General features: G+C 39.4%; 2 protein-coding genes across 3 annotated transcripts in view; both read right to left on the minus strand.

Annotated features, from left to right (window-relative positions):
• LOC144977200 (uncharacterized) overlaps positions 1-24,849 on the minus strand; it is a 90,586-nt gene that overhangs the window by 57,612 nt on the left and 8,125 nt on the right. The gene's annotated exons all lie outside the window — the stretch shown is intronic.
• The window catches only part of LOC144977197 (metallophosphoesterase 1-like), a 90,764-nt gene continuing 69,167 nt past the window's right edge, over positions 3,253-24,849 (minus strand). For both annotated transcript variants that reach the window (XM_078922142.1, XM_078922143.1), the window contains exon 10: positions 3,253-3,974. In XM_078922142.1, the coding sequence (XP_078778268.1) occupies positions 3,816-3,974 (159 nt within the window). In that variant the 3' untranslated portion in view covers positions 3,253-3,815. The remainder of the gene's footprint in view (positions 3,975-24,849) is intronic.

Below are 24,849 nucleotides of genomic sequence, written 5' to 3' on the forward strand. Positions count from 1 at the left end.
ATCCATTGGACCCGTCGTAACTGGAGATCTGTTGTCTTTTCAGACTAAAGCCGATTCCACATGCCTTTTGCAGATCGGAGATGTTGGGTACGGGGGCACCAAGGAGAATGATTTTCATCAGCATAACCGTTATGGTGGTATGGCACCGAAAATCGAGCTGAAAGTGAACATTTAGCAAAAAGCCCTGGTTTCTGTGATCTAGCCTGAACGACTGCACCACTTGCTGATTACAAGAGATAAAGCTGTCACTGAGTAATCAATTACCGCTGCAGGCAATTGAGTAAGGGGAGATCACTGAGTAGGAAAATTATGCATAAAACATGCATTGTAAAATTATTCTGTGATTAAATTTTCAAATTATGAGCCAGGTTTTGTTCAGTTTACTTAAAGATCCATCTTTCTTCTTTTAAACTGCTTAGAAGCAGAAATTTCATTCAGAAATAAATTATTATGGTGTAAAATAAAAAGGCACTTAAAATTCAGTATTCTACCAAAAGTACATTGAATAAAATATTAATTGTATTAAAATGTGTGACAGTTTTAACATGTCCTATTTTATCATAGTGAACACAGAATTGCCAGTTAAGGGACGGTTATTGAGTTATGGTCATTTGAAGTGAAATCAGCTAAAATCCTCGAAAGTGAACGAATGTTATGTTACTAACAAAGTTAATCATTTGAATTATGTCTTTATATTGTCATGTGTAAGCCGTACCAGTCTTTTAAAACCATAAATATCCTAAAGCCGATATTTATCACGGGTTCTCAATCATTTAAAGGACACCAACAATTGCTTCTTAATCTTTAGATAGGATTGTGGTATATATCTCAAGTAATATCTGATCAAACAATACCAGCTACCAAATCCTGCTCTTTGGACAAAAGAATTTTTTAAAACCAACTTTACTGCATCCATGATAAATAATGGTACTTATATTTGTAAGATTAGTGCTCTGTCTTTATCCAAGTTAATAATAGTCGAATTCAACATAGATATTTCCACTCGTTGTCCTGTTGAAATTTTTCTATACTATATGCATTACCGGTGATGAGGAGATTATTTCTGGCCCAAACCCTTAAACCCAGGACCACCGATAGACTAGTTGTTTTGTTTTTAAGGGTTTTACGGCGCTTGCAACACATTTAGGTTATATCATTGCCAGTAAAAAGGAAGAAAATAGGATAGTAAAAAGTTCTAGAATTACAATTAAAGCACCAAAGAAAAAGTAAGACAAAGGGGAACTGGGAACAAATAGGGATCAGATGTAGATTCCAAGAGCATACTACCAATGTACTTAGTTTGAAATCACCTATAAGTCTCATCTGGACACAAACACAAAATCCAACAAAGAGGAACACACTCAAATGCTTACATTATACATTCAAAATAACAAATATAATAATACATAACAGAGGGATGATTTACAAGGAAAAAAATATCATCTCCCAAAACAATAACTATGCATTTGACTGTTTCCCTCCCAGCTAGGACTCCGGCCAGGGCCAAGACAAAGCCAGGTAATCTCATTCAAAGACAAAGACGGAAAGCATGTTGGAAAACAGATATAAGGGGATAGAAGACACAGTATGTAACCCCACCAATAGACTAGTATCCGATCCAGAGGGTAACTAGTGATTTCTATCGTAATACAACAGAAACAAGAATAAACTCCGCCTCATGGACCTAGTGGCTCTTATAAATTGAAAAAAACTCGAATTTCTCGGGTGCTAAAGTAATATATGAAAGAATGTCAAATGTAAAACGCTTTTCAAAGACAAGCATCGAATCATAATGACCGACACCAACATGAGGGATGATTTTAAAAAGGAAGTAAAAGATTACATTTAACAGTAATCTTTATTACGCTCAGTGGATTATGCGATAGACTCTAGAAACGGTGCATCAGTAACATTGTTTATGTATAATTAAATAAACATTGAATTTTCACGACAGCCGAAACTGCCATATCTGATGACATTGCTGGTCGAAAGCATTATTAAGTCAGTCATGCCACTATACTTTGCACTGTATTAAGAGTATTAAAAAGCAACTCTCTTCACAAACTATTTTAGATTCAATGATCATTTACTATTGATATGAAATAACACTACACTCCGGTATACTTAGCCTACTTGCTCTGGTAGGTTCGTGAAGAATGGATATTATTCAACTTTACAAACATGTAACTTGGCTTTGATGACTTAACTGTTCAAGAAATTAATTGCACTATAATCTGCACTCTCTTGTCTTTCTTTTAAGCCATAAATATATTTGGTGTACGGTGACATTATCTAAATACTTCACTTAACAAAACCTAACTTTGTATGGTCTTCTTACAATTTTTATGTCTAAACTTGTCTATGGTTTAACAGTCAACGGTGCAAATGATTGTTATGAGTTTGTTATCATAATAAAATGAAGCGTGCTTGATTAAAGACACCAATAAAATTGGCATATCGTTAAAAAAATGGTCAGTCAAAATCAAAAGTGCTCATACAGGTAGCACAATGAGGTCAGTCAGAGGTCAGATAGTCGTCGAGGGTGGAAATTTGATGACTTTTGGATTTTCAGCTAAATGTTCGTTCGTTTGGTGCGGTGTGGTGGCAGTGTGCACGTCTGGGGTGCAATTTCAAACTCCCTTCATGTATTCATAAGAAACGTCACAGCAGCTGTCTTAGTTGAAGGTACCCTTTTTCCAAGAAAATGAGGAAATATCCATTTTTCAACATGACAACCCAATGCCCCACACTGCAATCGGAACAGGGAACTTCTTGAAGGACCAAACCTTCGATGTCCTGGAATGGTCTGCCAATTCCCCTGATCTCGATTGCATTGAGCCTGTGTGGGATAAGATGGAAAAAAAGTTCATCAACGAGCCAGTATGAACATTGCAGAGCTTGAGCAAGCATTAATTGATGAATGGAACAACAACCCACAGGAATTTTTCCAAAACCAACAGCATGAGATCTCGTTGCAAGCAGTTATGAATGCAAATGGAAACCACACTCGCTATTTGAGTATTGACAAAAACCGTCTTTTTCGAGACTACCACTACCACAAATGAGTTTTATTCAAGAATTAGCCATGCCTTCAGGCTTGATGACACAGTAAACCATCAAGGGAAATAATGACAAAATTTTGAATTCTGAAATTGGCCCAACATTACAAAAATGGCCCTAAAAGTGCCAAAAATTCCCCCAAAAGCACTATAATCTGTGAAAATGTGCACAAATGGACAAAAAACAAGAACAAAAAAAAATCAAAACGATTTATTCATATTTGGGTCCTCAACTTGATTCAAAACGCTGATTCCGTTAGTCCATTAGTATAACTTTTATTCTTACTACTGTACTACTATTACAACTACCACGACTATTACAACTACTACTACTACTCCTATTACTAAAACTACTACTACTACTACATCTACTATTACCACTGCTGCTGTTGCTGTTGCTACTGCTTCTACAACAACAACAACTACAACTACAACTTAAACTACAACTACAACTACACGATGATGACGACGACGATGATGACGATGACAACTCATACTACTACTACTACTACTACTACTACTACTACTACTACTACTATTACTACTACTACTACTACTACTACTACTACTACTACTACTACTACTACTACTACTACTACTACTACTACTACTACTATTACTACTACTACTACTACTACTACTACTAATACTAATGGGTTCAGTCTGTGACGTAACTTCCTAAGACCATACATATAACATAACATTTACTGTATTGCTATAACAAATTCATTCAATTATATATGGATAAGACTAGCGTCATGCAACATACTTCTTTTGTCTGTTTCTTAAAAAACTAAAAGGCCACAAAAGGCTGAATAAAAAAAGTGCAACACTAAACATGTAGATGTTGATAGCTGTGTCTTCTTGAGGGAGGAAACACTGTCGCGTTGCCACCTGGGAGTGATTCACCCTAACCTGCGAAAATAAAAATGATAAATTAGTAGTTGGAGAATGCATTGTCCTCCTCATATAATAATAATAATAATAATAATAATAATAATAATAATAATAATAATAATAATAATAATAATAATAATAATAATAATAATAATAATAATAATAATAATAATAATAATAATAATAATAATAATAATATTAAAAATTACCCTTATATCATTAACCCTAATAGTACGTCGGGGGTAACTTTGTCACCCCAGGCCTTGCTTTTTTGCTTTTAAGAAAACTTATAATTCGATTTTTTCTCTGATATTTTCAGGAATCCTCAAAAATTCACATTTACTGGTTTTTGCTCAAATGGTTATAAAAAATTGCATAACATAGTTACCATTGGCAATTTCACAACATGCCACTTTTTTACAAATGGGGGTAACTTTATGCCCCCATTTTCCAAAGAGAAAGAAAACCTGTATATACCGATTCACATGTCGGGGGTAACTTAGTTACCCCATTGTGAAATCGCTATATTGAGTACCTACTAACTGCGATGTAAGTTTATGCATTCAGGTTTGCTCCTATTTGAATATAAGGTTTGAAAAAATGATAAGTACAGCATTGCACGCTTATAGCGAATATTTTAAACAATCAACATCTTTCTTCTTGTCTGACTGATATAACGAACTACTGATTCGTAGGTAGTTTAACAACACATTTTTTTTGCCTACAGCAGCTCTTCACTGTTGGTCACATTAAACATAATATAATATGTGGATTGTAATTAATATGCTAATAAAGATGGAGTGTCTTCACATATGACAATCAAATCATAATCAAATGGAAAAAAACGATTTCCCAAAGCAATGCGGCACTTTACCATTATTAATCGAGTCCAAAACATATTATCTTTTATTTCCCATCTTATATATAGTAGGCATCCTTCCGTCTCAAGAGAAGATGGTTTGCGCCCTGTATGGCTTTGGTCTCATCAGTCTTGTTGAGAGCAGCGACGGGTGTGACTCATCAGACCAATCCTTGCATGGCAGTCTCTACCACAGTTGTTGCACACGTAGTTTGACTGTGTGTTTGGTTTTTTAATCTGCTGCCTCTCTTTCCTCCTTGCTCTCCTCTCCTCACACTTCTTCTTTCTCCTCTCCTCACCTCTCTTCACTCCCTCCATCACCGCATATATCCAGCCGCTGCAGTCGTCAGCAAGCGATTCCCATGTGTTTGAGTTGATGACTGTCAGTTTCATGTCTCGTTTGCAAACATCACTGAAGCGCAGAGCTGGATGGCCAGTTGGTCGCCGTCCAGAAGCTAGTTCACCGTACATGATGTCTTTGGGTATGCGTCCATCGTCCATCCAGTGTACGTGACCAAGCCATCGCAAACGTCGCTGGCAGAGCATGAGATGCATACTGAGGGAGTTCGCTCTTTCTAGCACTGCATTGTTAGTGAGTCTGTCCTGCCACCCGATGCCAAGAATTCGTCATAGACAGCGAATGTGGAAGTTCTCCAGGCGGTTCTCCTGTCTGGCATATGTTGTCCAGGATTCACTGCCATACAGAAGGCAACTGAGTACACATGCCTGGTACTGGTAGACTTTGAGTTTGGTGTTCAAAGTGAGTTGGTTGTTGGTCCACACTCTCTTGCTCAGTTGTGCCATGACAGCGGCAGCTTTGGCGATGCGCTTGTCTAATTCTGCATCAAGTGAGAGGTTGCTGGTGATGGTTGTGCCCAGGTATGTGAAGTGATCAGTGACTTCTAGCTCCTCGTTGTCAATGCAAATTGCTGGTATAGAGGGGACATCCTGACACATTACATTTGTTTTCTTGATGCTGATCGTCAGCCCAAATTCCCTGCATGCATGGGAAAACCTGTCCATCAGCCGCTGGAGCTGCATCATCTGCAAATAGCATTTCCCTTATGAGGACTGTGCGATCCTTGGTCTTTGCTCTCAGCCGTGCCAGATTGAACAGCTTCCCATCACTTCTGGTGTGTAAGTGGACTCCTGGGTACTGTTTGAATGCAAACTTCAGCAGTAAGGAGAAAAATATACCAAACAAAGTCGTGCAAGGACACAGCCTTGTTTCACGCCGCTGCGCATGGGGAAGGGTTCAGAGGCTCCACCGTCGTAACTGATGGTGCCCTTCATGTCGTCGTGGAAGGAGGCAATGATGCTAAGTTGCTGTGGAGGACAGCCAATCTTCTTTAGCAGCTGGAAAAGGCCCTTCCTGCTAACAAGGTCAAATGCCTTTGTCAGGTCAATAAATGTAATGTAGAGGGGCATCTGCTGTTCTCTGCATTTCTCCTGAAGTTGACGTACTGAGAAGATCGTGTCCACTGTCGACCTCTTGGCTCTGAAGCCACACTGCGACTCTGGGTAGATACGTTCGGCGAGGACGCAGTGGAGCGAGGACAACGCGCGCAAAGACTTTACCCACAATGCTCAGTAGAGAGATTCCCCTATAGTTATTACAGTCACTACGGTCTCCCTTGTCTTTATAGAGGGTGATAATCAAAGACACAAGAGTTTATGTAGTGGTTCCATGAGGACTGGCTTTCCACATTTGATAATTTCGGGTGGAATGCTGGCTTCACCGGGTGCTCTGTCACAGGCCAGAGCATCGATTGCTTTGTTTAGCTCCTCCATAATTGGTTCTGCATCTAGCTCTTCCAGTACCGGCAGTTCTTCAATTGCGTCTAATGCTTTTTGGGTGACAGAGTTTTCTCTGGCGTAGAGTTCCAAGTAGTGCTCTACCCATCTTCCCATCTGCTTGTCCTTGTCTGTGATGGCTTCCCCTGTCTTTTATTTAATAGGTGCAGTTTTCTTTGTAGATTTGCCTGTCGCCTGTTTGATGCCCGCATACATGGCCCTTATGTTGCCACTGTCCGATGCTTGCTGGATGTTGTCCGACAACGGAAGCCAGTAGTCGTTGGCGCAACGTCGTGCTGTGTGCTGTGCTTTGCTGCATGCAGCTCGCAACGCCTGCAGGTTCCTCTGACTTGGTTTTTGTTTATAGCTGACAAGTGCGCTGCGCTTGGCATCAATGACTGGCTCCATCTCAGTAATACTGGCTTCAAACCAATCATTGTTCTTGCGCTCCTTTTTTGCTGTACATCAGAACTGCAGTGCTGTAAATGGCATTTCTAAGAGAGTTCCAGCTGTCCTCTGCATTTCGTTCTGCTTTTCTATGAGCTGTGTTGAGAGTCTTCTCAAGTTGCTTGTTGAACTCTATGTTCTTTTCCCGGTAACCTGTCTTGCTGATGTTGATCCTGGGTTGGCCCTTTCTCTTTGAGTGATCAAGTTTCTTTGGTGTCAGTTTCACCCTTGTGGCAACCAAGGAGTGATCAGTGTCGCAATCAGCGCTTTGATAGGACCTGGTGTAGCAAACATTGTTTAGAGAATCGTGTTTAGTGATGATCATGTCCAGCTGATGCCAGTGTTTTGACCTTGGATGTCTCCATGCCTTGTTCTGAAAGTAGATGTTCGTCACGTATGGTTTGCGATAGTAGCAGAGTTCAAAAAGCCTCTGACAATTCTCATTCATCTTTCCTATGCCGTGGTGCCCCAAAACGGTTGGCCATGATTCTCTGTCGGCACCAACTCGCACAACCATATGCCAATCCGACAGGATGATAAGCTTGGGGTCTTCAACACTGTTGGAAGGTTTTAAACATCTAGGGAAGTTAATTGCTTCAATATCAAATAAATCCATTAAAAAATTGTCGCTATTTGCTATTCAAACTTGGTGATACAGGGTCACCCCCTCCCCCCCAAGTTTTTCAAACCAAATATCTTGAAGTTAAATCTTGAAAAGCAGAAGGAAAGGACAGCACAAACCAAGGGGATAAAAAATTCCCATTACTTGTTTCAACAATGCGTTGTGTCATTAGGACTGGAAGATTATCACTAACCTGAATCTGTGAGAGATTTAGACCAATTCCGATACCTCGCCGATTAGGAGAAAAGTTCAAATTTACTTTGAATGTTATGGCACCTCTGACAGGATCCCAATATATTCCCAATACCTGTATTACTTGAGTATTGTCGATTACGTTGATTCCACCAATTAACCACTCTTTTACTTTAAAACCACCTTTTGCTAAGATGACTTCTATGGTCGATGTCAGTTCATGTGCCTCCTCCACAGCAGGTACGCTCTCGATAATATCATCCACGTAGGTAGATTGCATAACGGTAGACGCTGCCTTTGGATTGAAATGTTCGAATCGCTTGCCAGTCATATCTTTGGCCTCTACAGCAATGGCGCATGCATGCCTATCTCACATGAATACGAGTAATGCACCAAATACCTGGGGCGCGACCATCCAGATCTCGCCAGAAGAACCTGTGTGCGTGTTGTTCAAGTGGTTCAAGGAAAACAAAGATACATTTTATGAATGTCTCCCACGAGTACAACTTCCTTGCGAAATCTCAACCAAATCTCTGACAAAGTTGTTTTGTAAGAGTCAGGACTCTTTGCAAGAAATGAATTCAAAGAAACTCCTTTGTAATTCAGGCTTGGATTGAACATGATTCTAACTGGCGTACTCGTGGATTTTGGGTTTATTCTGCTAAGTGAGACAGCTAGATATAAAAAACTGTACCTTCCCAGGCCTCGAGTTCAATTTGTGATAGTTTGCAAGCGACACCACGATCAGCCATATCTAAAATCTACTGCAATGTTACTTTCATATTTTTGTGCATACCTGTTTTCTAAGACAAACTGTCATGGTGTCTTTTAATGCAAATGCCTAACTCACCTTTCATTATACTAATATTTTGTTTGTTTGTTTGTTTTAAAGGGTTTTACGGCACTTGCAACACATTAAGGTCATATCAGCGCCAGTAAAAAGGAAGAAAATGGGATGGTAATAAGTTCTAGAATTACAATTAAAGCACACAAGAAAAGGTAAGACAAAGGGGAATTGGTTCAAATAGGGAACAGATGTAGATTCCAAGAGCACACCGTCAAAGTACTTAGTTTGAGATCACCTAAAAGTCTCATCCAGACACAAGCACAGGTCCCAGAGGAATACACTCAAATGTTTACCAATCATACAATATAATATGTAAACTAAACATAATACGATGCATAACAGAGAGATGATTTACAAGGAAAAAAATATCATCTCCCAAAACTATAACTATACATTTGACTGTTTCCCTTCCAGCCACAAGCACTGGTCCCCACTAAGAGGAATACACTCAAATGTTTACAAATCATATATAATGTGTAAACAAAACATAATACATTACATAACAGAGAGATGATTTACAAGGAAAAAAATATCATCTCCCAAAACTAAATATACATTTGACTGTTTCCCTCTCATCAAGGGTATCCGGTCAGGGCCAGGACAAAACCAAGTAATCTCATTCCAAGACAAAGACAGAAAGCTAGTTGGAAAACAGATATAGGGGGAGACGAAGATTTTGATCATCAGTCGCCAATTCACATTTGGGGTGGAGGCCAAAGTGGTCAGAACCTAAAAGTATATCTACAGGACCATAATGGCATTTAAATATTGCCTCGCAATAGTCAGGAAATGTTTGTTTTTAAATACATAGATCCAAATGAGCAACAAGTCTCGGTAACAGATAATTTGAAAAGGGTGATTGGTACCATTTTGCCGATGTCACTAGCTATTGTTAATTCATAGAGAGCTGTTTTCATTTGTTCTGTACCTGTTAAGGTTATCATCTCTATGTCAGTGGATCCTAGTCTTTTAGCCTTTAAAGGCTCACCTAGTAGCATCAGACCCGATATCACAAAAAATGACCGCTTCTTTGTTACATGAAGCAACAGAGTACTATAAATGGTGTATATCGAATCTCCTGTAAAACCAGTTTTACTATGATTATGATTGTTAACCAATTGAGGACCAGTATTCAAGTATCTCATGGGTTGCTTTGACTTCAAATATGAGTAGAACGGCTGGAATGGTCTCAACTGATTAAATGAAGATAATTGGAATTGCTTTTTAGCCCACTCTCTGGTCAGGAGAGGGGGTAGAGAAGAAGCCATTTCATTTCCTCTCGATTTGAAACCAAATCAACTGACTTAAGACCTGCAGCTGATAAAAAAATGGAATCGATAGAACAGATAAGTTGTACAGTTCCTGTGAAGATCTCATCTTTTGCAGGCCTTAAATATTTTATTTTTCTAGAGCTGAGGTTACGGCTAATACAACATTGTCATGAACATCGAGGAGAGTTTGCCACATTAATTTATAAGCATTTATAGCACCTGAACTAATGTTTCTGATTTCATTAAACGTTTTACCTCCCTTGCAATCATCCTTTAGCTCGTGCACTAGAAGAACGTCATTGTTTATGGCTGGCACGACTAACTGTTCCCACAGGTGTTTAAATTCAGGACAGTCAAATCTTTCGCCTGAAAACGTCGGAACATCAGGTCACTTAAGTTGTATTGAGTTTGATGGCGTGGACGTTGAGGGACAAATATTTGAGAAATGATTCTTCGTTGGTGACGGAGGTTGACGAAATGCAGACGACTTGTACTTAGACATAGTTTCCATAAACACATTTTTTTATTTCTGTTTCATATGTTTGCAGGGACAATCCATCTACAATTTGTACCTCCTCAGACTCCCGTTGTTCTTTGCAATGGAGATTAAAATCTTTGCCGGGCATCTAAGAAGTAAAGGAATTTTGTCTCAGATCCTTTTATTAACTCGGGCAATGACTCCATATTAAAATCAACTGCTGATCAACGTGCTGCGATAGTGCTTTTAGCTGCGCTGCGAGTTGATTTAACAGCTTCCATGTTGATGACATGTTGGTACAACGGGGTTGTGATGAATACGCAGGTCGAAGGATGAGATGAATTTGGAGATTAAAAGGATTCCAATTGCTGTAGGTATACCGAGATTGAGATGTGATATTATTCGACTGAAGAATTACGACTGTAGGTCCGCTTTACCGAGTCCGACTGTAGACTGGTTCTGAGAATTTAGACAAATGGTTGGATCTCAGAAATTCGACTAATAGTTGGTTCTCAAAAATTCAACTAATGGTTGGTTCTCAAAAATTCGACTAATGGTTGGTTCTCAGAAATTCTTCTAATTTGGGTATTACATATGATATATCGCACCAGGGCGAACGCTGCTATACACACAGATGAAATGAAAAACGAGAACATTGTTGTTGATAAAGATGATGATGATGTTTAATGGACGATGGACGATCGAAGAAATTTTAAAAAAATATTTTTTGGTCACATTAAATTTTATAAACATAACATAATACGTGGATTGTAATTAATATGCTAATAGAAATGGAGTGCCTCCACAATGTCAATCCAATTATAATCAAATGGAAATATAGAAAGAAAAATAAACAAAAGTAAATATTCATTAAATGATAGCCTTTAACATGAAATATGGAGCACATGGAATGATAATAGATTATTATATACAATGAATTAAGTATATCTCGGTGAACAAAATGGGGCAACAAATCTAAAACAATTTAAACACGACTAAAATTAAAAATAAAGACTTACATTTCTGGTGCGTTAACTCGAAAGTGTAACCAGGACAATCCATTTTAGAAAATATGGTGGGCTACAACCCAAAACTTTCAAGAATATATATACAAATGATACTGTATTACAAAAGATTTTTAAGGAGATACAGTTAAAACTATATAGTCGTAAGTTGTGAAGTGGATTAGAACCTTCACTCTCAATATATGAAATGAAACTGACCAAGAATGTTGAATGATTCTACCAAGGGTGTGTCTTTTTTACGAAACCCGCCGAAACCCGCCGAAACCCTGCGAAACCCGCCGAAACCCGCCGAAACCCGCCGAAACCCGACGAAACCCGACGAATCCCGACAAAGTTATGGGAAGTAGGTGGCTGTGGGGAGTGAACCTAGAACTCAGGGAAGTGTACACCATTGGGGAGTGAACCTGGGACTGGGTTTCGGCGGGTTTCGTAAAAAAGAACCAGTGCTTTTTTACGAAACCCGCCGAAACCCGCCGAAACCCGGCGAAACCCGACAATATCCAGCAAAGTTATGGGAAGTAGACAACTGTGGGGAGTGAACCCGATACTCAGGGAAGTGTACACCAGTCGGGAGTGAACCTGAGACTAAGGTTATCGGCCGGTTTCGGCGGGTTTCGTAAAAAAGAATTAGTGCTTTATTACGAAACCCGCCGAAACCCGCCGAAACCCGACAACATCCGGCAAAGTTATGGGAGTTTGGCGACAGTGGGGGGTGATCCTGGGAGTCAGGGAATTGCACACCAGTGGGGAGTTAACCTGGGACTGTGTAAAAAGGATATCAGTGGGAAATAAACCTGGGACTAAAGGGAGATGGATACTATCGAAAGTTGAAGCCGGATATGAGAGTTTGGTACCAGAGGAGAATGAACCTGACACTATAGGAGGTGGGCGCCAGTGAGGAGTGAACCTGGGACTATGTAAACAGGATATCAGTGGGAAATACACCTGGGACTAAAGGGAGGTGGATACCATTGGGAGTTGAAGCCGGATTTGGGAGTTGGGTACCAGAGGAGAGAAAAACCTGACACTATAGGAGGTGGGCGCCAGTGGGGAGTGAACCTGGGACTATGTAAAAAGGATATCGGAAATAAACCTGGGACTAAAGGGAGATGAATACCATTGAAATTGAAGCCGGATATGAGAGTTTGGTACCAGAGGAGAATGAACCTGACACTATAGGAGGTGGGCGCCAGTGGGGAGTGAACCTGGGACTATGTAAACAGGATATCAGTGGGAAATAAACCTGGGACTAAAGGGAGATGGATACCATTGAAAGTTGAAGCCGGATATGAGAGTTTGGTACCAGAGGAGAATGAACCTGACACTATAGGAGGTGGGCGCCAGTGAGGAGTGAACCTGGGACTATGTAAACAGGTTATCAGTGGGAAATAAACCTGGGACTAAAGGGAGGTGGATACCATAATCATTGGGAGTTGAAGCCGGATTTGAGAGTTGGGTACCAGAGGAGAGAGAAACCTGACACTATAGGAGGTGGGCGCCAGTGGGGAGTGAACCTGGGACTATGTAAACAGGATATCATTGGGAAATAAACCTGGGACTAAAGGGAGATGGATACCATTGAAAGTTGAAGCCGGATATGAGAGTTTGGTACCAGAGGAGAATGAACCTGACACTATAGGAGGTGGGCGCCAGTGAGGAGTGAACCTGGGACTTTTTACATTGTCCCAGGTTCACTCCCCACTGGCGCCCACCCCCTATAGTGTCAGGTTCATTCTTCTCTGGTACCAAACTCATATCCGGCTTCAACTCCCAATGGTATCCATTTCCCTTTAGTCCCAGGTTTATTTCCTACTGATATCCTGTTTACAGAGTCCTAGGTTCACTCCCCACTGGCGCCCACCTCCTATAGTGTCAGGTTTCTCTCTCCTCTGGTACCCAACTCCCAAATCCGGCTTCAACTCCCAATGGTATCCACCTCCCTTTAGTCCCAGGTTTATTTCCCACTGATATCCTGTTTACATAGTCCCAGGTTCACTCCTCACTGGCGCCCACCTCCTCTAGTGTCAGGTTCATTCTCCTCTGGTACTCAACTCCCATATCCGGCTTCAACTTTCAATGGTATCCATCTCCCTTTAGTCTCAGGTTTATTTCCCACTGATATCCTTTTTACACAGTCCCAGGTTAACTCCCCACTGGTGTGCAATTCCCTGACTCCCAGGATCACCCCCCACTGTTGCCAAACTCCCATAACTTTGCCGGATATTGTCGGGTTTCGGCGGGTTTCGTAATAAAGCACTAATTCTTTTTTACGAAACCCGCCGAAACCGGCCGATAACCTTAGTCTCAGGTTCACTCCCGACTGGTGTACACTTCCCTGAGTATCGGGTTCACTCCCCACAGTTGTCTACTTCCCATAACTTTGCTGGATATTGTCGGGTTTCGCCGGGTTTCGGCGGGTTTCGGCGGGTTTCGTAAAAAAGCACTGGTTCTTTTTTACGAAACCCGCCGAAACCCAGTCCCAGGTTCACTCCCCAATGGTGTACACTTCCCTGAGTCCTAGGTTCACTCCCCACAGCCACCTACTTCCCATAACTTTGTCGGGATTCGTCGGGTTTCGTCGGGTTTCGGCGGGTTTCGGCGGGTTTCGGCGGGTTTCGCAGGGTTTCGGCGGGTTTCGGCGGGTTTCGTAAAAAAGACACACCGATTCTACCAATGCTCATAAAGACGTGAAAATCTTACATTTGTTCGGTTCACATTATAAATAACAATAACAATGACGACAGTGAACAGAATTATAAATAACAGCGAATGATAAAAATAAAATAACGAGTGACGAAATCTGACAAAGAGTGACAACTCAGCACCAAGCAATACTAAACAATCAACAACAAACAATTCTGGTCTAACCAGAACACCACCTGAGGCAGTATTGTCAACTGGGATGACTTAGCCTGGTGGGATGATTTTGCATAGTCATTTTGAACACGAGCCAAAGTCATCCCAGTTCTGGTACATGAAAAAATAATTTGATCGCAATGGTGATGATGAGGGCTGGGGGGGGGAGGTATGATGTTGAAGACGATGGTGGTATGGTGTTGTTGATGCTAATTTTTGCACATCGTAAGACCCTTGCAGTGGTAAAGCGATTCATCGAACATTGAATCGGAACTCAAATCGCTTTCAATCCAATGGTAAACAAGCTACCCGATGTCTTGGTTTTATTTGAATGAGAGAGAATGAGAGAGAAAACAATTCACATCCAGCAGGAAATTCCGAGATTGGAGGGATGAGGGGTGGGAGCATGGGAGAAGCTGAATGAGAGACGGGTCGCCTGATGACGTAGAACATGGGAGTATCACGGATTTGTGTCATGCAGGTGTTTTAACTCCTTAACAGAGAAGCTGATTTCTTGTTTTCAGATAATAGTTTCTTTTTATCTTCATTATTGTTAATGTATGGAGAATAAAGCGTTTCCACAAAGAGAACAGTCAGAGCACCATGACTCGGACTTCAATTATCAAAGCGTTACTTTTGATGAAAACGGGAAGATCTGGTGTTGGGTCAAAAGAAGAACGAATTTCGCATTTAAAAGGGTTATATTGCTACTGGGTTTTGCCCCCCCCCCCCCCCCAATTATTTTGATGGACGGTGTGTGCAATTAACCCTTTGCCAGTGACACTGCTTTTTTTGTTTTCCAATAACAGTTTCCCTTTATATTATTTTTAATGCAGAATAAACCGTTTCCACCATTGCGACACAGGCTTTGATTAAACTATAATTACATTGCCGTTATTTGTCTTTTGATAAAAACAGAAAGATCTTTTAGCTCCCGGTAAGATTGAACTTCGCCTTTGAAAGGTTAAGTTGTTGGGGTTATTGTTTGGTGGTTTTTGTTTTCAAACGCAGCTTCGCTGTTTCTTATTTTTCCTGACTGTCAAGAACTGTACTTACCTGCATGGCTTGCACACACAAAACAATTTAGCTAGGTCAAAAAACGAATCATTAGGTTTCGTTTGTGCCAATGACAAAAACCAAATCGAGTGGCTTGGAGTTCAAAAAACCTTTCCATAAAAGACTTGGTATTTGCAAGACCCTTACAAACCAATTCCCACCCAAGCTTTATATGATACAGTACAGCTCGTGTACAACGAACTCGGCTACAATGGGGAACTTGAAAATCCCCGTTCTACGGCCTGTGTAATTCATATAAAACGGGATAATATTTCTTGGTACACAGCTACGAAGAGGGCGTGAGTTGTAAGCTTAGTATATTCAATTCAGAAAAACTACGAACTCAAGAAGAAAAGAGGAAAGCATACATGGCACACATAGGGATTGGAGATGAGGTGGGAGTTGCAGTTATTGTGTGTACTATCATCGCTTCTGTGACGACGCAACAATGAGAGGCGTATGATTGACCGTTCAACGCGGTGATATACTTAAGCATAATGTTTTACCATAGAGTGAGGGGTGTGCAACTTTTGACTGATTAATTATGCCCAATGAGCAGTGAGACGGTGATGAGTTCTATGTGACGCCGCCTGAAACGGAGACGGTGCGCTACTTGAGTGTTGAAGTACAGATAGAAATGTCTGTCATTTGCCAGGTTGGAATGCGTGGGAGAATGTTAGTCGGTGCATTGTGTCAGTCCGACTTCTGTTCTGAAGTTAGTGAAGAGGAGGTGAGGGGTAGTAATTGGGGGGGGGGGGGGGGATGGGGAGAAGTTAAAGGGTTGGAAGTCACAGTCACATCGTCTGACCCATTTACTTAACGTGATATCTCGAAAATAAACTATGATTTATGTCAAAATTGCCCTTTCCTACTGACGACGTCATAGCTCAGCAACCAAAGGACGCACATTGTTAAAGCTTATATCAATCAAAACTTAAATAAATTCTGTACCTATGGCAAAAAAAACATTTGATGAAATCTTATAAATGTGTCAATAAAAAAAAACACACTGTAAATTATCCCAAGAGGCTTTGTGGAGCATTGTGCAGAGGAGTACAACATGTTTTGTTTTGTTTTGTGATTGACAAGAGTGAGTTTATATTTGAAGGCAAATATATTCCTTGCTAGAACTTAGGAGAAAGAATTTGTTTTAAAACTCTGACTGTGCCCATCAGGGTGGTGTTGTTGGAGAGCAGGTGTGCTACCAGTTTGAGGTCGATGAAAAAATTGTCCAGTGTTATGTTTCTTCCCATTTAAAAAAAGGGCTTGGTCAGCCGAATGGCAGTGTGCCGTTCATCACTGGTTTCACAGCGTATTCCTAGTCCTAAATTGAACCCCATATTTATTAAGTTTAGATGGGGAAAAAAATTGTTATGTGTTCAGCGCTGGAAGGCTGCTTTTCACAGAGCTCTTAAAATTATTTCATTCTACGGCTGTTTTAAGTGTTATTTCTATACAGGACTAATTTTATTTCATATTCAGAGGATTTCGTATGACTTTGTGCTGCTTTTGACGAAAATTCGTGGATTTTTAACAATTAATTTAGCAATATTTTAAAGTTTTATAAATTTATGCAAGGATTTTATCATCTATTAAGACCATTTTTGTTTACGTTTTACGATTTTAAGGAAAAAACCAGTGAGCTATTTTAATCTTATTTCACCGGTCAACGATGAACACCGAGAATGACAACACCTAATTATTGCTATAACTATTCACCCCAACACCTATGTACAATACGACACACAATTAATAATACACCGAATTTAGAAATAGTGAACCTTTTGAGATCTATTAAATTATTCAAGGCATACAGAAAAATAACAAAAAGAGGAAAAAAAGGTGGAAGGAAACAAAAACAAAACCAAATAGAAAACATCAAAAACAACTCAGTCACATTAAAATGCAATAATTTAAATTCTACTAATAACAATCTAAAAATTCTAACAGTGAACTGGCGCAGCATTGTACACAAAAGAGCTGAACTCTGTGCACTCATTGACAAACATGAACCAGACATTGTCTGTGGACAAGAGTCATGGCTAAATAACAATATTAAGTCAAATGAAATTTTCCCCAAAGAATACGAGGTATTCCGAAATGACAGAAAACTACCTAGAGAAGAAGCAGAAGATGAAGGAAGTGAAAATGAAGATGATGAGACCAGGCGACAGGGAGGTGGAGTATTCATACTCGTTGATAGAAAGCTCACAGGCTGTGAGCAAACAAAGTTCAAAACTGACTGTGAGATAATTTGGGTAAGCGTTAAAATCGAAGGCCATAAAAACATCCTTGTTGGATCATTCTACATGCCCCATCGAAACGAAACTGACATCGTAGAACTGCAAAAATCGCTTGAAATAATCAACTCAGAAAAACTCCAAACAAAATGATTCTAACAGGAGACTTTAACTGTCCTGAAATAAACTGGGACGGTTCAAAAACGTTATCTGTCTGTCCACAACGTGCAATACAACAAAGCCTCATCGACATTACAGCAGGAGCGCACCTCACACAAATTCACGAAGAATGCACACGCGGTGACAATATTTTAGATCTTGTTTTCGTATCCAACCCATCACTGATCCATTCAACAACATCACAATCACAACCAGGAATATCAGATCATGCCTGCATTGTTACTAAAACTACACTAAACCCCAATTATATGAACCAACCCCCCCCCCCCCCCCCCCAAAACACGATACCTTTTCAAAAAGGCCAACTGGGCCGCACTACGAAAACGAATCAAGGGACTGTCATCAGAGATCATAGAACAGCACAAAAGCGGTATGGATGTAAATGAAATGTGGAGCCATTTTCACTCCTGCCTACTCAGTGCAATCAAGGAGTCAATCCCCCAAAAAGTACATAAAAATACAAGAACGCCGCCGTGGATGAACAGGAAAATACGAGCACTACTAAGACGCAAAACAAAAGCATTCAAGCGGGCTAAACTGAGCGGAACCTGGGACACATACAAATCGTTGCAGCGTCAAAGTAGGCGTGAAATAAGGCAAGCAGAATGGAAGCACATTAACAATGTTATAGAAAAAGGACTTGAAACAAACAATACCAAGCCATTTTGGAACTACATAAAAAGCAAGAAAAACGATTCTATTGGTGTAGCTCCATTGAAAGAAAATGAAACCCTGTACATTGAGGGAAAGGATAAAGCAACGATCCTCTTGGATCAATTTAAATTTTACCCCCCATGATCCACACGATGCAACCACCCCACCGACATCACAAAGGTGTGACAAATCTCTTACTAATATCAACATAAACATCTCAGGAGTTGAAAAGTTGCTGAAAAACGTCGACCCATCTAAGGCGTCAGGTCCAGATAACATCCCCAACACAGTACTAAAGGAGTGTGCTGAGAATTTGGCCCCCTCATTATGCATAATTTTCCAAAAATCGGTCGACACCGGGATGCTCCCTAATGACTGGCTGAAGGCAAACATCGCACCTGTATTTAAAAAAGGCAACAAAAATAAAGCAGAGAACTACCGTCCAATCTCACTGACGTCTGTAGTATCCAAACTTTTAGAGCATATAATCTGTAAGAACATGATGAACCACTTTGAGAACAATGACATCCTAACTGACTTGAACCACGGGTTTCGCAATGGATACTCATGTGAAAGCCAACTCCTAATAACTGTAAACCACCTGTTGAGACTCCAGAATGCCAACACTCAGGCAGACATCGGCATCCTCGATTTTTCCAAAGCATTTGATACTGTGCCCCACCAAAAACTCCTGCAGAAACTAGAAAATTACGGATTTCATGGCTCTCTACACACATGGCTTTGTAATTTCCTCACAAAACATACCATGAAAGTAGTCCTAGACAGCACGTCATCAGATGAATATCCAGTCATATCAGTACCACAGGGAACGGTGCTAGGACCCATACTATTTCTTTGTTTCATCAATGACCTACCTCTACGAATAAAATCTCAGATTAGGTTATTCGCCGATGATTGTCTAATATACCGACCAATAAAATCTGCAAATTATCAAAAATTGCTACAAGAGGACTTGAATAGTCTCGAACAGTGGGCTAATGATTGGGGAATGAAATTTAACATAAACAAATGCTACATCCTCAGCACAGCTAAAAAGTACAATGAGACCTACAAGTTAAACAACACCGCCCTGAAACAAGTCGACGATAACCCATCACCTTCTCAAAGGACTTGAAATGGGGCAAACACATTACACAGCCGTTTATTACACTAGATATCTTTCACTTTAGTTTTCTACCGCCTCACCCCCAATGGGAACGACCCACCGTGTGGTTACGTCATAACAGATGTCCAGAACGTGAAAACTGGCCCATATTTCTCCCTGCAGGTAGAATACACCGCTTGGATTTCTGTCACAGTAAAGGTTGTTCACAATTATCTTATTAAATTTTATTTTATTAAGAACTGAATTCATCTCACTCCAGTTATATTTCGGTAGGCTTAGATAAACTTTACCTTCTAATATTAGATCGTCTTTCCTTTTATAGCCTTCCCTCGAATTAATTTCTAATTAGTGAATACTTTTCGTTCTACATTCTGTCACGTAGCCACTTATTATAAAAGCTGATAGGTCTAACATTTGACACTCACTTCTCTTCACAATCTATGCCGGACGGCCAGTCGCTCTATTCCTTCTATATACTGTAAGATTTTTATCTTTTGGGACTTTGTAGATATTATATCTACACCATTAAGACGCCGGAGCTTTTAACTTTGATTGTATAATCTTCAAGGATCAAACCCGAGCCCGCTGTCAAAGGATTACATATTAACCCATTACCAATTGCCTGGAAGTGGAATTTTACGAGTCCGATCCTGTTATCAGAGGAATAGATCATCCAAGCCCATCAACAGCCTGGAAACGTAAACTTACGAACCTGACATATTATCATAAGTTACGTAAAATATTCATATCTCTATTTGTAACTGCCACGATCACTGTTTATCTCTTTTAATTAAATTTCATCATTATTTTTATTTCATTGTAAACAAATCGTTAATTGTTTTTCATTTATAGTAACTAGTAAATTCTGGGGCCCCATTCTACATATATCTTTATGCATAGTCGAGTAGCTCTTTACTCACTTGAGACCATGACAATTTCATTGTCAGTCAGGCTATAGGACAGATTTCGTAAAATCGTTCATTTTTACACTGCAATTTCTGACCATACACTTCTTCTATATTTTTCTATTTTATATGGATATAACGGCCACATTTTCATCTTCAAGACGCAATTATTTTCATTGATATCAAGGAATGGTGAGTATACTTTATTCTCTCTTGAAAAATGTATATTTTTCTATTTAAAATTAACCTGAAAAATATTTTTAATTGTTTAAAAAATTCAAATTGATGTTATCTGAGTTTTGTTACCCTAACACATGGTAGTAAATATAAGAGTAATAATCTACTTTTAATATAGCATTTATTTCAATGATTTGTAATGACCGGTTTCTGCACAATGAATGTGTAAACACATCTTGTCTAATTCTTTGTTGGCTAACAAAATAGTCCCGTATTCAGACAAACTCCTGAGAAATAAGAACACGAGTCCAATTGTGATGATAACGTTATTGTTGTTGTTGTTTTATGGTGGTGATGATGATGATGATGATGATGATGATGATGATGATGATGATGATGATAGCGCAGTAATAGTAGTAATCGTAGTAGTAGTAGTGGTAGTAGTAGTAGTAGTAGTAGTAGTAGTAGTAGTAGTAGTAGTAGTCGTAGTAGTAGTACACACACACACACTCAGAGAGAGAGAGAGAGAGAGAGAGAGAGAGAGAGAGAGAGAGAGAGAGAGGGAGGGAGGGAGGGAGCGTGTGTGTGTGTGTGTGTGTGTGTGTGTGTGTGTATAAAACTCATGCACGCACATTTTTAGCACGGAACGATTTTTATTGCTTGTTCAGTCAAGTTCTCATGATTTCTCTGTGAAAATTGAACTTTGAACCTATAACTTTCACACCGATTTGCTGTCTTCACGATTCGCACCTTCCCTCGATATTCTTCTACATCGCCCGTTGATACAGTCAACGGGCGTGGGAAAAGAGGGTAGATAGATATATTATGACATCAAAAAGCGATGTGATCAAAGGTGGCGGATGATTGTGTAACATCAAAAGCCCGGTGGACTGCGCTACAAGGCCGAAGTTTCGAGGGGATATGTGATTTGAGTGGGAGGGGCTTATTTGACTTTGCCGATGACCGACTGGTGGACGATTGAAATTATAAATGTCCCTTTTCAGCAGCCAATTGGAAATGGGTAATTGTAAACATCTGATTGGCGCTCCATGGATAGAAAGCAGTTTGGAGGTCATGGGATGAAATTGCTGGAGAGGTGGAGTAAATTTGAAATGAATTGAACGTAATTTGGGGCGTTGTCTAGGTGTCAAATAAGAATCAATTTTTTTGGCCGCAAATGCTACAGTAAACTTCTTTCTCTATCTTATTTTTGCTAAAAAATATTTCAGAGTGGGTATTTAGGCGGATTCCATTTTGAATAACGGTCATTTAGAACTATATTTTAAAGGAAAATTATTACGTTAATATTATTAGCCGGCATCTAGGCGATCACTATCGTATTATTACTAACAATCAATAGTATTATTATAACTCTTATAATTACAATTATTATTATTATTATCATCATCATCATCATCATCATCATCATCATCATCATCATCATCATCATCATCATCATCATCATCATCATCATCATCAATATTAATAATAACTAATGATTTTTTTTCTTTACTCAGATGAATGGTCATACTGAAAACAAGCATTGTCTCAATGCAAATGGCAAATGGACTCTGCCGAAGAAGCTGTGAAAGGGCTCAAATGAGATATGTGGTTAAAAAACATTTCATGCAAAATGCTCCAGAATTAGGAAGTGAAGTTCCACCGGTGAAAAAAATAAAACAGAACATTGGTTAATTAGATGCTGTTTCTGTGAAATGTAACAATCAGCTGTTCCTTACAATAATCGTGAGGTTTTACGTATGTTAATAAAAAAGTATAAAAATGTGTTAAGATCTAGACGTCTATACAAAGTTCAAAGGAATACTTATAACTTATCTTTACCTGCGATTGTCAATTTATTTTAAAATAACAGTTCATTTTGATTATCTGATCATTAATCCTCCCCCCCCCCCCCCCCCCCTCCCATCTTTTTCAATGCGTTTATCACGATTTTTTATTGTCAAAAAATGGATATTATTTATTTTTTACTATTATCATTATTATTAATATTATTATTATTATTATTATTATTATTATTATTATTATTATTATTATTATTATTATTATTATTATTATTATTATTATTAGTATTATTATTATTATTATCATTATTATTATTATTATTATTATTATTATTATTATTAGTATTATTATTATTATTATTATTATTATTATTATTATTATTATTAGTACAGTGGTGATCAAGAGCAAGATAAATACACTGATATTATATGATTATTACTACTCGTAGTATTAGTATTACATCGATATCACGTGTTTCAACTGATTCACAATGATCATTTCTGTTATCCACGATGCTTCGGTTGTTCAATAAGCAGACCATTTTCAACAACTTTCCAGTATTAGCTATCTGGTCGGCGTCCTTTTTTTTGTCGCAGCACTGGAGAGAGGGAGAGAGAGAGAGAGAGAGAGAGAGAGAGAGAGAGAGAGAGAGAGAGAGAGAGAGAGAGAGAGAGAAGAGAGAGAGAGAGATAGATAGATAGAGAGAGAGAGAGAGAGAGTGTAAGTGTGTGTGTGTGTGTGTGTGTGTGTGTTGGTGTACATAAAACTAAAACTAATTTATGCAACGTTTTACCACGAAACAATTTTCATTTTACCACCTCAGTTTAATCTCTCATCAGTTCTCTCTGACAGACAATTGAACTTTGAACCTATAACTTTAACACAGCTACGTCATTCCATCTTCACGATTCGCACCTCACCGCGATATTCTTTTATGTTGACTCGTGGTACAGTCAACGGGGTTGAGAGAAGAAGATAGATATTGAGTGACATCATCAAAAGCGATGTGATCAAAGCTGGCGGATGGTTGTGTAACATCAAAGACCAGTGACTGGTCTACAAGGCCTATCATATTCGTTTGTTTGTTTGTTTTTAGGTGTTTAACGGCGCTTTCGACACTATTTAGGTCATTTAAGCGCCCGTTTCTGTCTTTTATCAATATTTTATCGGCCCTGAGGGGCCATAGCTGATCAAAACGTGTACTGTTGTAATAAAATCTTTATAAAATCATAATAGTTACATGTTTGTTAAATAAAAATATCTATTTACAATTTCTGCAGGAGTTCACATTCCTGCAGATACTTTAAAATTGTAAGCGGATCGACCGACTGGAACAGAGACTTCAAGTCTCTGTTATCATAATGTTGTGACCTTATCTGTTCTAATTCTGTACATTCAATTAAAATGTGTTGAACTGTCAGGTCACAGTTACATGTTCTGCAGAGGGGTTTTTCATCCCTCTCCAGAAGGAAACGGTGAGTGAGGGCAGTATGTCCGATCCGGAGTCGAGTTATTTTTACCTCGTCTCTTCTTTTTAGCCCCGAGTTGGGTCTGGGGCCGAGGTTACTTTTAATTTGTTTTAATTTGTTATGTACATCTCGACTCCAGGATCGTTCCCATTCCTTTCGGACATGTTTTTTTTATATTGATCTTTAAATCCGCGTGTGGGATTTTACTGCCCTCTTGTAATTCTTGGCTCACCGCCTCTTTTGCCAGTCGATCCGCTTCTTCGTTCCCCTGGATACCCACATGACTAGGTACCCAGAGAAAACAAACTTTCTTTTTCTTAATAAATAATTTATTTGCACCTTCCAAGATACTTATGAGTCTTGGATCGGTGCAATAAAAATTTGAGATCCCCTTAAGTACGGACAGCGAGTCAGACAAGATCAAGAATTTATTTTTATTCGATCTCTCAGCCAAACGGAGAGCATTTAGGATTGCTCTCGATTCCGCTGTAAAGATCGAAACATTTCTATCCAGGCGAAGTGATCCTGTGCCTTCCGATGAGTGATAGGCACATCCTACTGCATCTGCGCTCTTTGAACCATCCGTAAATATGTGAGTATGGTTTTTGTATGTTTGTAATATTGCTTTTAGTGTCTGTTTGTAAATATGTGGGTCTGTTTGTGATTTTTCCAGTTTTGTTAGGTCCAAATTTATGTTTGGTCTATGTATGGACCATGGTGGTGTCTTTGCCTGGACGTATGGATGTATCCTATCTAGACTGATGTTCATGTCTGCGATGTCTTTTTTTATTCTGCAACCTAATGGTGGTGTCATTTTTGGGTGCTTGCGAAATTTTTCTTCTAGTGTCCTATTCGTGTAGTGTACATGTTTGTGTGCTGGGTTGTCGTGCAG

Source organism: Berghia stephanieae, chromosome 7, assembly GCF_034508935.2.
Source record: "Berghia stephanieae isolate SIO BIC M18660-M18661 chromosome 7, UCSD_Bste_1.3, whole genome shotgun sequence".
Lineage (NCBI taxonomy): Eukaryota > Metazoa > Mollusca > Gastropoda > Nudibranchia > Aeolidiidae > Berghia > Berghia stephanieae.